The sequence below is a fragment of the Rattus rattus genome, chromosome 12 (assembly GCF_011064425.1).
Source record: "Rattus rattus isolate New Zealand chromosome 12, Rrattus_CSIRO_v1, whole genome shotgun sequence".
In the NCBI taxonomy this organism is placed as follows: domain Eukaryota; kingdom Metazoa; phylum Chordata; class Mammalia; order Rodentia; family Muridae; genus Rattus; species Rattus rattus.
Window position 1 is genome coordinate 25,301,261 of NC_046165.1, and position 14,327 is coordinate 25,315,587.

A 14,327-nucleotide genomic window follows, 5' to 3' on the forward strand; every position below is an offset into this window, starting at 1 on the left:
AACATACCCTTTAGTTCCTTTCTAAATAATTTTATCAACGAATGTATGCTGAAGGTATTGACAATATTTGTGTAACAAAGCTTATACAACAATGAATACAGACAAATTCAATTACAAAGAAGTATAGATGAGAGGAAATTTATATGCAAATAAAACTGTTTTCTATTAAGGGATGAGAGATGCTAAAAATAATGAGCTGCAACAGTGGCCAATTTAACACCACTCTGAAGATGGCAGTGACGTGGTCACGGCAAGTTAGGTACTTTATACTGTTCATTAGGTTTCGGTGACTTGTATTAGCATAACGTTCTTATGTAGATATGGAGATAAAGTAAAAAATATCAGATGATGTAAATGCTGAAGCAAGAAATTCCATGCAGGGTTTTAGTGTTAACCCTGGGGTGGTGTCCTAATGAGAAAGTCCCTGGTTTAGCTAAGGCATTTTGGAGAGAAACCCCGCTCGCAGCAGATGAAAGGTTTTACAGTTGGGGTATGAAAAGCCAGTGGATCCCACACCTCTTCAGACCACCACAGGCACCAGGCTCACATGTATACATATACAGGCAAAACTCATACGCATAAAAGCAAAATAAAAAATATAAAAAAGAATTAAAAAATGCAACAGGCAGAAAACTCTACAAATTAAAAGTGTTCTAAAGTATCTCCAAACGTGTGGACCAGCACAAGCGAGGAGGATCCATGACAACAGTGTCCGCTGTCACCGTGGGACACACGGTGTCAGTGTGGAAGCACAGCAACACAACCAGAGACGCGTGACTGCTATTTGCAAACAGTTGCTACTCAAACAAAAACATGACTTCAAATTTTGAAGTTTCATATCAAAAAGTTAATCATTTTAATCTACTTCGATTATATCAGCCCCTTTGGCTTTCCACAGGGCGTGCCAGCAAGAGTTTAAGGAAGGCTGCAATTGCTCATGCTTGTAGGAGACCTGGGAGTGAGCGATACCGTACTGTATGATTACACATGGATCAGAAACCTCAGAATTCTACTTAAATGAGAACCAGAACCTGCTGTTATCACCTCCCAGGAAATCAGCATTGTAGTGCCTCTAGAAACAAACTCAGCTAAAAACAAAAACAAAAACAAACCCCAAATGTCCATGTTTTTTGTATTTTAAAGGCTTCATTAAAAATTTAAAACAAAAGTATTTTAATTAAGTTATCTCATTAGGTGCCTAGGGAGAAGTTTTGGAATCTTGATTTTTCTAACTGTGCAACTGACTTAAGAACACCTTAACTGATATAACCACCTAGCACTTGCATATGCCAAATATTGTGTAATGATCTTTATATAGATTTTCTCAATTTAATTCTTAAAATATTCTTTTGGCAGCAAGAGGCAATTCTTAGTACTTTTCATGGGCCTTATCACAAATTGACAGCAACATGCACTCACAAAAAGAAAATCTAAAAATCTAAGTTTTCGGTAGCTATTGAAAATGATTTTGAAACTGAGTTTTAAGATTAGCATATAATGTAATCAGTTTCAGGGTGTGGCACACATGTTGTCACTCTCATGTTCATCTCTGCCATTGACGGCCCTGTCCCATGCCTTTGGTTACCCTGTGCATTCCACCTGTTACCCTTAGTCCCCTAGGTAGTGTATTTTAAAGAATATTCATAGATACGAAATATTAAGACCCAACAAAGAAAGTGAACTTCAGACCAATTTCCCTTATAAATATCGACGCAAAAATACTCAATAAAATTCTGGCAAACCGAATCCAAGAGCACATCAAAACAATCATCCACCATGATCAAGTAGGCTTCATCCCAGGCATGCAGGGATGGTTTAATATACGGAAAACCATCAACGTGATCCATTATATAAACAAACTGAAAGAACAAAACCACATGCTCATTTCATTAGATGCTGAGAAAGCATTTGACAAAATTCAACACCCCTTCATGATAAAAGTCCTGGAAAGAATAGGAATTCAAGGCCCATACCTAAACATAGTAAAAGCCATATACAGCAAACTAGTTGCTAACATTAAACTAAATGGAGAGAAACTTGAAGAAATCCCACTAAAATCAGGGACTAGACAAGGCTGCCCACTCTCTCGCTACTTATTCAATATAGTTCTTGAAGTTCTAGCCAGAACAATCAGACAACAAAAGGAGATCAAGGGGATACAGATTGGAAAAGAAGAAGTCAAAATATCACTATTTGCAGATGATATGATAGTATATTTAAATGATCCCAAAAGTTCCACCAGAGAACTACTAAAGCTGATAAACAACTTCAGCAAAGTGGCTGGGTATAAAATTAACTCAAATAAATCAGTAGCCTTCCTCTACACAAAAGAGAAACAAGCCAAGAAAGAAATTAGGGAAACGACACCCTTCATAATAGTCCCAAATAATATAAAGTACCTCGGTGTGACTTTAACCAAGCAAGTAAAAGATCTGTACAATAAGAACGTCAAGCCTCTGAAGAAAGAAATTGAAGACGACCTCAGAAGATGGAAAGATCTCCCATGCTCATGGATTGGCAGGATTAATATAGTAAAAATGGCCATTTTACCAAAAGCGATCTACAGATTCAATGCAATCCCCATCAAAATACCAATCCAATTCTTCAAAGAGTTAGACAGAACAATTTGCAAATTCATCTGGAATAACAAAAAACCCAGGATAGCTAAAACTATCCTCAACAATAAAAGGACTTCAGGGGGAATCACTATCCCTGAACTCAAGCAGTATTACAGAGCAATAGTGATAAAAACTGCATGGTATTGGTACAGAGACAGACAGATAGACCAATGGAATAGAATTGAAGACCCAGAAATGAACCCACACACCTATGGTCACTTGACTTTTTTACCCGAAGGAGCCAAAAACCATCCAATGGAAAAAGATAGCATTTTCAGCAAATGGTGCTGGTTCAACTGGAGGTCAACATGTAGAAGAATGCAGATCGATCCATGCTTATCACCTGTACAAAGCTTAAGTCCAAGTGGATCAAGGACCTCCACATCAAACCAGATACACTCAAACTAAGAAGAAAAAATTAGGGAAGCATTTTAACCGAGCATGGGCACTGGAGAAAATTTCTGAACAAAACACCAATGGCTTATGCTCTAAGATCAAGAATCGAAACAAATGGGATCTCATAAAACTACAAAGCTTCTGTAAAAACCAAAAAAGACACTGTGGTTAGGACAAAACGGCAACCAACAGATTGGGAAAAAGATCTTTACCAATCCTACAACAGATAGAGGCCTTATATCCAAAATATACAAAAAGAACTCAAGAAGTTAGACCGCAGGAGACAAATAACCCTATTCAAAATGGGGTTCAGAGCTAAACAAAGAATTCACAGCTGAATAATGCCGAATGGCTGAGAAACACCTAAAGAAATGTTCAACATCTTTAGTCATAAGGGAAATGCAAATCAAAACAACCCTGAGATTTCACCTCACACCAGTGAGAATGGCTAAGATCAAAAACTCAGGTGACAGGAAATGCTGGCGAGGATGTGGAGAAAGAGGAACACTCCTCCATTGTTGGTGGGATTGCAGACTGGTAAAACCATTCTGGAAATCAGTCTGGAGGTTCCTCAGAAAGTTGGACATTGAACTACCTGAGGATCCAGCTATACCTCTCCTGGGCATATACCAAAAAGATGCCCCAACATATAAAAAAACCGTGCTCCACTATGTTCATAGCAGCCTTATTTATAATAGCCAGAAGCTGGAAAGAACCCAGATGCCCTTCAACAGAGGAATGGATACAGAAAATGTGGTACATCTACACAATGGAATATTACTCAGCTATCAAAAACAATGACTTTATGAAGTCATAGGCAAATGGATGGAACTGGAAAATATCATCCTGAGTGAGGTAACCCAATCACAGAAAGACATACATGGTATGCACTCATTGATAAGTGGCTATTAGCCCAAATGTTTGAATTACCCTAAATGCACAGAACACATGAAACTCAAGAAGGATGACCAAAATGTAAATGCTTCACTTCTCCTTTAAAAGGGGAACAAGAATACCCTTGGGAGGGAATAGGGGGGCAAAGTTTAGAACAGAGACAGAAGGAACACCCATTCAGAGCCTGCCCCACATGTGGCCCATACATATACAGCCACCAAACTAGATAAGATGGATGAAACAAAGAAGTGCAGGCCGACAGGAACCAGATGTAGACCTCTCCTGAGAGACACAGCCAGAATACAGCAAATACAGAGGCGAATGCCAGCAGCAAACCACTGAACTGAGAACAGGACTCTCGTTGAAGGAATCAGAGAAAGAACTGGAAGAGCTTGAAGGGGCTTGAGACCCCATATGAACAACAATGCCAAGCAACCAGAGCTTCCAGGGACTAAGCCACTACCTAAAGACTATACATGGACTGACCCTGGGCTCCAACCTCATAAGTAGCAATGAATAGCCTAGTAAGAGCACCAGTGGAAGGGGAAGCCTTGGTCATGCTAAGACTGAACCCCCAGTGAACATGATTGTTGTGGGAAGGGTGGTAATGGGGGGAGGATGGGGAGGGGAACACCCATATAGAAGGGGAGGGGGAGGGGTTAGGGGCATGTTGGCTCGGAAACCGGGAAAGGGAACAACATTCGAAATGTAAATAAGAAATACTCAAGTTAATAAAAAAAGAAAAAAAAGAAATATTCATGGTAGAATGCTAAGGGTAAAAACTAAACTACTAAAACTATATAATGTCCAAAAATGCAAGGAAATTCATGTATTTGTATAAATTTCTGATTGATTATTCTAAATAATGGGATTACCATAAATTTACCCAATTTTAAAAATCAAATAAATACTTATAATCAGTTAAATAGTAATAATACATATTTAATATCAGCTGAATATATAATGTTTTAAATCAAAACAAGTATGAAGGCGATATACAGCAGCTGAGAAAGGTTCCCTTGTATAAACTTTTTAGTACACTTCCTCATAATGACAAATGATGATGACTTTGCTATGAAGCACTCACTCACTACTGTGAGTCATTTCTGTAACTCACTTTAAATCTGCAGTGCTTTAATTTAAAGGTAAAAGACTAGTAAGTACAGACTCTCTGAAGGCTTCACTGTTCTTTCTTGTCTTAAGTAAATAGATTTCAAGAGGGCACAAGGCAACCAATTTCGGTAAAAATAGCCCTTAAGAAACCAAATGTTGATTCTGCAGTCTTCAAAAGTCCATCAGTGGATTAGGCGCTACTCAAACTGTGCACGTAGTAGGCACTCAATAGAAACAGTCGAGTGACTAGGTATAGGGGTGCACACATGTCCTCTCTGGATGTCTAGACTTACACTCTCTTCAAACTGTGCACGTAGTAGGCACTCAATAGAAACAGTCGAGTGACTAGGTATAGGGATGCACACATGTCCTCTCTGGATGTCTAGACTTACACTCTCTTCCCGCAGCGTAGATGACCTGAGAAGCACTTCCTCAAAATAGCCCTCAGCTCACCACGAGAAGAATGCCTGGCACAGCTGGCAAGGGTATTAATAGCACACCCATTAGGCGCTTGTTCAGGGCGCACAGATAGCTCAGTGATAGAATCTTCAGAAATATTTGGACAGTTAAGATCATTTGCACTATGAATCAGTTGTAGTTCTTTAAATCTTTGGGCATCAGAAGAAAACAAAGCAAAGCAAAACAAAACAAAAGAAAACCTCTCCCACACTATAAACACCAATCAACCAACCCACCAACCAACCCACCCACCCACCCACCCACCCAACCAACCAACCAACCAACCAACCACACCAAACAAACTAGACACACCTGACTTCTGGTTTTGTGAACTTCTTTAAAAAGTAGGCAACAATCACATCTAATTTCAAAGCTCAATATTTTGGGTATGGAAAGGAAGCTTATAATAGGAAATATATTTTTCCCTTGTAAGAACCAGTCTCCAGATTCAGATGTTAAAGTGAGGTCTGAGCTTCCCATTGGCCTTGAACTTTGTGTATGTCACATAACCTCTATCAACAGAGAGGATCTTGCTCACGAAGCCACTTGCATGTCTACTCTTTTCCTGGGGACAATGGACTAAAAGAACTAGATACACCTAAAAATTGCAAAATGTCCTGAACCAGTTACACCAGCCTTTGAGAGCACCAGGAAGGGATGGGATGGCAACCCATTTTTCAAATACTAAATAATTTAGAAGCACTTGTACCTCTAATAAAAATAATCATTGTAGCTATATACTTTTTCTCTTCCCTCTCCCCTTCCTCTCCTGTCACCTGCCTTTCACACCCTTCTCGCCTTTCCCCATTTCTGTTTCTTCTTTCTCTGTTGACCATAGATAGGATGGTATAGAATCCATTACCTAGCTCAGGCAGAACTCAAGACTCAAGTTTTTAGATCACCCAGCCTGGTGGTGGGGAACTAGTGTGCACCATCACTTGGGGCTAGCTTCTGTGACTTATTTTTTATATTAATTAGCAATTTCAGAGGATCTTGAAGAACCTGGGAGACAAGGCTTAACAAGTCTGTAAGAGAGAATCTCTAGATCAGATTAACTGAGGTGGGTGGCACCCTAAATGTGGGTGCTACCGTTCCACAAGTAGGCACCCTAAACTGAATATAGAAGAGAAATGGAGCCATGAACACCATCGTCACACTGCTTCCTTCCTGTGGATCTTTGTGAGCAGTTTCCTCATGCCCCTGCTGCCATGAGCCCTTGATGAACTGTCCCCGAACTGTGCCCTTCCTTCCTCATGCCGCTTTTCTCAAGCACTTGGTCCCAGCAATGACGTATGAACCTAACCCTTCTGGATAGTTTTAACTGCAATGCATATGTTTTCTCCATGTTTCTTTCTTTAATATATATTATATACAATAATATATTACATATCAAGAAGTATAGGCACATAAATAATAAACAAAGGACATAGAAACTGAAGGTAGGTCAATTAGTTGTAACCTGAAAATTATTGCTACAAAGCATTTGTACTTATCTGAAATTAATGTGAAAATAAAATGGCTTTAAAAGTTACTGCTAAATGTTACTGTCTAATACCATGAACATTCTAATGTACACATCTACTAACCATTAAATTCACTTAAATATAGATGAAGTTCATGGTTATCACCACGTCCTACTTTGTGAGCGCTTTAATACTTATGAATATTAAGAACAAGGAACCGTCGTTCGGCTCAGCACATCATCGAGATGGGCTATGCAATTACACTCAGCTTGAGTGACAGACCAAGCCCTATGACTTTACCTTTGCTTTAGCCGCCTTTTAGCTGTTGTGGGAACGTTAGCACCATAGCCATAGGAATAAAGAATTCTTTCAGCCTCGTCTTCATTTTCAACTGAAAAATATTAAAATGTACCATGTGAAATAACTCTTTTCCTTAAAAAGCATAGCAGAAATCAAAATAAAAGATCACAATAACGTATTAAGAATTCCAAGAACATTCCTAAGGACTAATGCACATTGAGAGAGGGAGAGCATATTAAAGTATACTTTGGTTGTATTTGTAGATTTATGTTTAGAAGATGTTAAGGGATTACATCACCTGATAAGCTATGCTTTCTTATAGAGCAAGCAACTCAGGTATGTTATTCTGAAGGATTCAAAGACTTTTAACATGGATTATATATTATAAAATATGAAAAATTATGGAATCAGTGTGATGAAGGTGATTTTTGTTTTGTCTTTGCAATAATTTCTCACGCAACCTAGGCCCCTTGAGTAAGTATGTCAAAGGTGACCCTGGGCTACTGGTTCTGCAGCCTCCACTCCCTGAGCACTGAGATTCAGAAGTATTCAACTAGAGCTGAGGCTGGCTTAGAACTGGAGATCTTCCTGCCTCATTTCCTGAGGGTAGGATTAAAGGAGCTCTCACTACACTCACTATCAGCTTTTGGTGTTTCTGCTTTGGTTTTCACCGCCATGTGTGCAAGGGACTGAATCCAAAGCTTGCAGGGTAGGCCAGCACTCCACCAGTGAGCTAGCTACAAGGCTAGTCCTGAGGCAAACCCTTTGATAAAACTGTATGAGTTCCTGACAAAAAGAAACGTTTAATACTTAATCTGTTTTTTGAGTCTAGCTACTGGAAATTTACATCAAGTAATATTAAAAACAGAATATTCTTTAAAGCACTTATATTTTTAATAAACATATACCAAGGTATTTTTACAAATGATTCCATCTTTCCTCTGTCGCCATGGGTACAGTTGCATGGGGGTGGGGTGTGGAGCAGTTGGTGGGGTGGGCACTCGGACTTACTTTCTGCTGTCTGCATTATTATTTCATCAAGTTCCTTTTCCAATTTCTCGTAAATGTCTAACCTTGCCTGATGCTCTGAGTTCTGTGCCTCGAGTTCAGTAATGCGTTTTTCAGAAGACGCTTGGAGACTATAAAATTCTTTAGTTAAAACCTAAATGTGGAAGAAAAGAATGACAAAGGTTGAAAGAAATAAGATTTACTGAGGTTCGCAGTAAAGGAACATGATGATGCAGAGATCTATTTACACCTTTTCTCTTCCAATCACAGAAATTTAAACAAGTAGCTCAACTGAGAGGACATATTTATCTCTAAGGTAAGTAATTCTGGCATGTTTAATGGAAACTTGCTAAAGGCTTTGTCAGTAATTACATATGCCGAATAGAAATGAATTTAGGGGTAAGGTTAACCTCTGCTGGTTAAGAGTTCACTGGAGACAGCATTGAACAGTGAGACGTACCTGAGGTCAAGTATTAGGGGTCAGCACAGAGCTGTACAAAGACTGTAATGAGTTCTGCAGTGCCCCATCAGCGCTCCTCAACCTGCCCTGCTCACACCTTTAACATGTTTGGCTTCCTAACAAGCTCCACTTCCAAGCAGAAAGTAAATGAAAGTCCCGCATAGGGCAGTAGCAAAAATGCCTTTGCAAAAAAAAGGGCTTCTTTTCTTCTCTTTTTGTCACATTTTTTATTGATTATTTTATTTACATTTCAAATGTTGCCCCCGATTCTCAGTCTCCCCTCTGCAACCCCGTATCCCATGCCCCCTCCCCTTCCCTTTGCCTCTAAGAGGGTGCTCCCTCACCTACCCACACACTTCTACCTCACCCCTCTAACATCCCCCTTCACCGGGGCAACAAAACTCCACAGGACCAATCGTCTCCCGTCCTACTGATGCTAAATGAGGCAATCCTCTGCTACATATGTAGTGGGGGCCATGGGTACAAAACAAGCCTCAACAGATACAAGAAGATCAAAATAATCCCATGCATCCTATCAGATCCCCATGAACAAGGCTTGACTTCAATACAACAAAAACAACAGAAATCTTACATACACATGGAAGCTGAACAACTATCTACTCAATAATTACCTGGTCAGGGAAGAAATAAAGAAATTAAAGACTTTCTAGAATTCAATGAAAATGAATACACAGCATACCCAAACTTATGGGACACAACGAAAGCAGCACTAAGAGGAAAATTCATAGCCCTGTGCCCTGGTAAAGAAACTGGAAAAGACCCTACACTAGCAACTTAACAGCAGCCCTGAGAGCCATAGGACAAAAGGAAGCTGACACACACAAGAGGAGGGCAGGAAACAGTCAACTCAGGCTGAAACCAACCAATTAGCAACAAAGAGAACAATACGAAGAATCAGCAAAGCTGGCTCTCTGAGAGACCCACAGGACAGACCCCCAGCCAAACTGACTAAGGGCCCAGAGACAGTAACAAATCAAAACAGGAAGACGCAACAGAAACTGAGGAAATTCAAACAATTATGAGATCCTGCTACAAAAGCCTATCTATCCTCAACAGAACTGGAAAATCTAGATAAAATGGATGACTTTTTAGACAGACACCACATACCAAAGTTAAATGAAGAGCAGGTAAACTTTCTAATCAGTCCCAAATCCCCTAAGGAAATAGAAGTCATTAAAAATCTTCCAACAGGGGTGGGGTGGTGGTGGGGTTCAGCAGGTGGGAAAAGCCCATGGTCAGATGGCTTTAGTGTAGAATTTTATCAGACCTTCAAAGAAGAGCTAATACAAAACTCCTCAAACTATTCCATACAATAGAAACAGAAGGAACACTACCTAATTCACTCTATGAAGCCACAGTTACTCTGCTACCTAAACCACACAAAGACCCAACAAAGAAAGAGAACTTTAGACTAATCTTGCTTATAAATACTGATGCAAAAATACTCAATAAAATTCTTAAATACTGAATTCAAGAACAGATCAAAACCATCATTCACCACAATCAAGTTGGCTTCCTCCCAGGGATGCAGGAATGATTCAATATATGAAAACTAATGTAATCCATTATATAAACAAACTCAAAGAAAAAAAAATCACATGATCATCTCATTAGATGCTGAAAAAAACTTTGACAAAATACAACACCCATTCATGTTAAAAGTATTGGAAAGATCATGAATTCAAGACCCTTACCTAAACATAATTAAAACAATATACAGCAAACCATGTCAATATCAAATGAAATGGAGAGATACTTGAAGCAATCCTACTAAAATCAGGGACAATACAAGGATGGCCACTTTCTCTGTATCTATTCAATACAGTACTTGAAGTTCTAGCTAGAGCAATAAGACAACAAAATGAGATCAAGGGGATACAAATTGGAAAAGAAGGAACCAAGGTATTTGCAGATGATATGACAGTATACATAAAAGATCCCCCCCCCAAAATCTAGTAGAGAATTTCTACAGCTGATAGAAAACTTTAGCGAAGTGGTAGGATATAAAATTAACTCAAATAAATCAGTAGCTTTCCTTAATACAAATAATAAATGGGCTGAGAAAGAAATTAGGGAAACAAAACCTTTCACAAAGGCCACAAACAGTATAAAATATCTTGGTGTAACTCTTACTAAGCAAATGAAAGATCTATATGAAAAGAACTTCAAATTCCTGAAAAAAGAAATTGAAGAAGACCTCAAAAGATGGAAAAATCTTCCATGCTCATGGACTGGAAGGATTAACATAATAAAAATGGTTGTCATCAAAAGCAATCTACACAATTCCATTCAATGCAATCCCCTTCAAGATTCCAACACAATTCTTCACAGACATGGAAAGACCAATTCTCAATTTCATATGGAAAAACAAAAAACCCAGAATAGCCAAAACCATTCTTAACAATAAAAGATCTGAGAGAATCACCAACCCTGACCTCAAGCTGTACTACAGAGCAATGGTGATAAAAAAAAAAAAAAGCACATGGGGGGTTGGGATTTAGCTCAGTGGTAGAGCGCTTGCCTAGCGCAAGGCCCCGTTCGGTCCCCAGCTCCAAAAAAACAAAACTCAAGAAGCTATCCTCAAAAAAAAATATCAAATAACCTAATTTAAAAATGGGGTATAGCGTTAAATGGAGAATTCTCAATTGAAGATTATCAAATGGCTAAGAAGCACTTAAAGAAATGTTCGATATCCTTTGTCATCAGGGAAATAAAAATCAAAATAACCCTGAGATTCCACCTCACACCAGTGAGAATGGCTAAGATCAAAACTCAGGTGACAGCAGATGCTGGCGGGATGTGGAGAAAGAGGAACACTCCTCCATTGTTGGTGGGATTGCAGACTGGTACAACCATTCTGGAAATCAGTCTGGAGGTTTCTCAGAAAATTGGACATTGCACTACCTGAGGACCCAGCTATACCTCTCTTGGGCATATACCCAAAAGATGCTCCAACATATAACAAAGACACATGTTCCACTATGTTCAAAGAAAGGGTTTCTTAAAAAAAAAATTCTTTAAAAAGGATTTAAAAAGAGGTGTAGATTCTTTATTATTACATGTACAACCTGCTGAATCCATACACCACCTGTTTTTAAAAAAGCGAGCATGGGCCTTGAGAGACAGTGCGGCAGCTAAAGGCACTTGCTGTATTACGAATAGGGCCCGAGGTCATTTTCTATGACCTATGAAAGGTGAGGGAGAATCAACTCTACAAAGTTGTCCTCTCACCTTCATAAATGTGCAGTGACTCAAAAATCTACACATACTCATCATCCACACACACAGTCATAATAAGTTAGAAAATTTAATGTATTTACTTTATGGTGCTGGGGATTTGTGTTATGAATGCTTGGCAATAGCTTGCCACAGAGCTAGGCTACCAACCCAACAATAACATTTTAAGAAGAGTCAATGTACAGTCATTGAGAGGCTGTATCCACCCATCTACTATGAAAAAAATACATTTCATATATTATGTACTCTTAAACTATCAATTGATCCTATCACACTCAAATGGTTTACTGTGATCAGAGTGATATGTTATAGTGTTAAGTTCTCCACTATTACACGTAACACTTTAGCGAGCATCTGGGAATGAAGTATTTTACATATTTAAAATACATCTTGGGGTTGGGGATTTAGCTCAGTGGTAGAGCACTTGCCTAGCAAGCACAAGGCCCTGGGTTCGGTCCCCAGCCCTGAAAAAAAAAAAAAACAAAAAAACAAACCTTTAAAATACATCTTAACAGGGGCTAGAGAAATGGCTCAGTGGTTAAGAGCACTCCCTAGTTGCTTTTTCAGAGGTCCTGGGTTCAAATCCCAGAACCAGTTTCAGGGGATCCAACACCCTCACACAGAATGCACAGATCTTTTAATGTAGTATTGAAATGATAAATCAACAAATGGCTAAAAATGTTTTGCTTATATATGTATGTTTACATATAAACCCTATATATTTTCTAAATTAGAAACACATTTTATAATGTAATTGATTGATAGTATAATTTGGGAAAATTATTAAAAAATTTGATTTTATTTTTATGCATATGAGTGTTTTGCGTGAGTGTCTGTGTATGCCCAGAAGAGGGCATTTGGACCCCTGGAACTGGAGTTATAAATGGCTGGGAGCCATGTGGGAATAGAACCTGGGTCCTCTGGAAGAGCAGCTAGCATTACCTACTGCGCCATCTCCTCAGCCGCAGGAAAGACTTCCAGTTGACTAACCTTCACTTTCAGTATCTTCCATTTTTGTACTGACCTATAATATGATTTCATAACTAGGTACATTCATATGCAAGGAGGAAAACTAAAAACATGAAGTGCTTACGTTAAGCTAACAACAAAAATACCATCTATTTTAAAATGTAATAAATATTTCCTCTCATTTCTTCAGAAAAATCTGTAAAAATATTGAATATTATCTTATATTCTTCCACTTGTACTACAGAATTACTTTGTTGGGTTAAAAAAAAATGCTGAAAATTGGGCCAATGAGATGGCTCTGTGGAAAGAAAGAACCGACTATCATAAGCTGTGCTCTGACTGCCAAGTGTCTTCTACCGTGCACACAAACATTCACCCGACAGGCACAAAAGCAAACAAATGTAAAGATTTAAGTGCTAAAACATTCGGAACAGTTTTCTGGATGAAAACTGGAACAGATAAAATACCGACTGTTCCATTCCAGAAAGATGGTGATTTTTATATGCGTCATTATAGTTCTACAGTTTGCTTCATGACAATTTCAGTTTTCTTACGTAAGTGTTCCAGTAATTACTTGCTTTTTATTAGTATGAATGAAAGGTTTTCTAAAAGTTTTCAAAACAATTTTAGTCATTTTTTTGCTGCACGTATTTCTGCTATTCATGTATCTTTTCCTTCGCTTTTTTGTTTTTAATATAGGGCCTTATTACTTAGTTCTGGCTGGCTACATAAGCCTCCAGCATGTGATACTCCTGTCCCAGCCTTCAGAGTGCTGGGATTCCAGGTACATGGCTTTATTTCCTTATGTTCTTGTGAGGATGAGCTCCGCTCCTCTAGGAGAAACGAGGGTCTATGTAAATGTTACATTTAGAAAGTTTATACTCTACACTTATGTCGGGGAAAGCTGCATAAAGGTACCTCCAATTTCTTCTGATATTTTTCACATTCCAGCTGGCACTGTGTGAGATTTCTTGCTGTTTCCTCTTGCAGGAGTTGAACGCGCTCGCTTTCAAAGGACTTCAGCTTGCTCTGATGGAGAAACTCGGAAACTTTGCTTTCTGTACTAAGCTGGAGTTCTCTGTACCTGAAAGAAGCAGAGTGGTGATGGCCTCACGTCGGTGCAAGAGTTTATGGAAGCACAGACCTCAGCTCCACTTTCCACCCCATCATAGTAGGATTGCATGATTAATAACTTATAGTTATTCAGAAAAGCTTTTATAATTTAGTTATGCACATGTATGGAAACACATACTAAAATATACATTTGATTATAAGAAAATGATGTATAATCATCAAATGGTATATTTAAAAACCCAGATAGGAATATTCTCTTCATTTCATAAGTATAACTATAAATAAAAATATTTATAATTAACATATAAATCATTA

The 14,327-nt window shown here is 38.6% G+C and overlaps 1 protein-coding gene across 6 annotated transcripts in view; it reads right to left on the minus strand.

The window, feature by feature from the left end:
* The window catches only part of Pibf1 (progesterone immunomodulatory binding factor 1), a 167,746-nt gene that overhangs the window by 55,286 nt on the left and 98,133 nt on the right, over positions 1-14,327 (minus strand). For all 6 annotated transcript variants that reach the window (XM_032917804.1, XM_032917805.1, XM_032917803.1 and 3 more), the window contains exons 11-13: positions 13,857-14,022; positions 8,255-8,405; positions 7,244-7,334 (exon numbers count right to left, since the gene is read on the minus strand). In XM_032917804.1, coding sequence (XP_032773695.1) covers positions 7,244-7,334; positions 8,255-8,405; positions 13,857-14,022 — 408 coding nt within the window. The remainder of the gene's footprint in view (positions 1-7,243; positions 7,335-8,254; positions 8,406-13,856; positions 14,023-14,327) is intronic.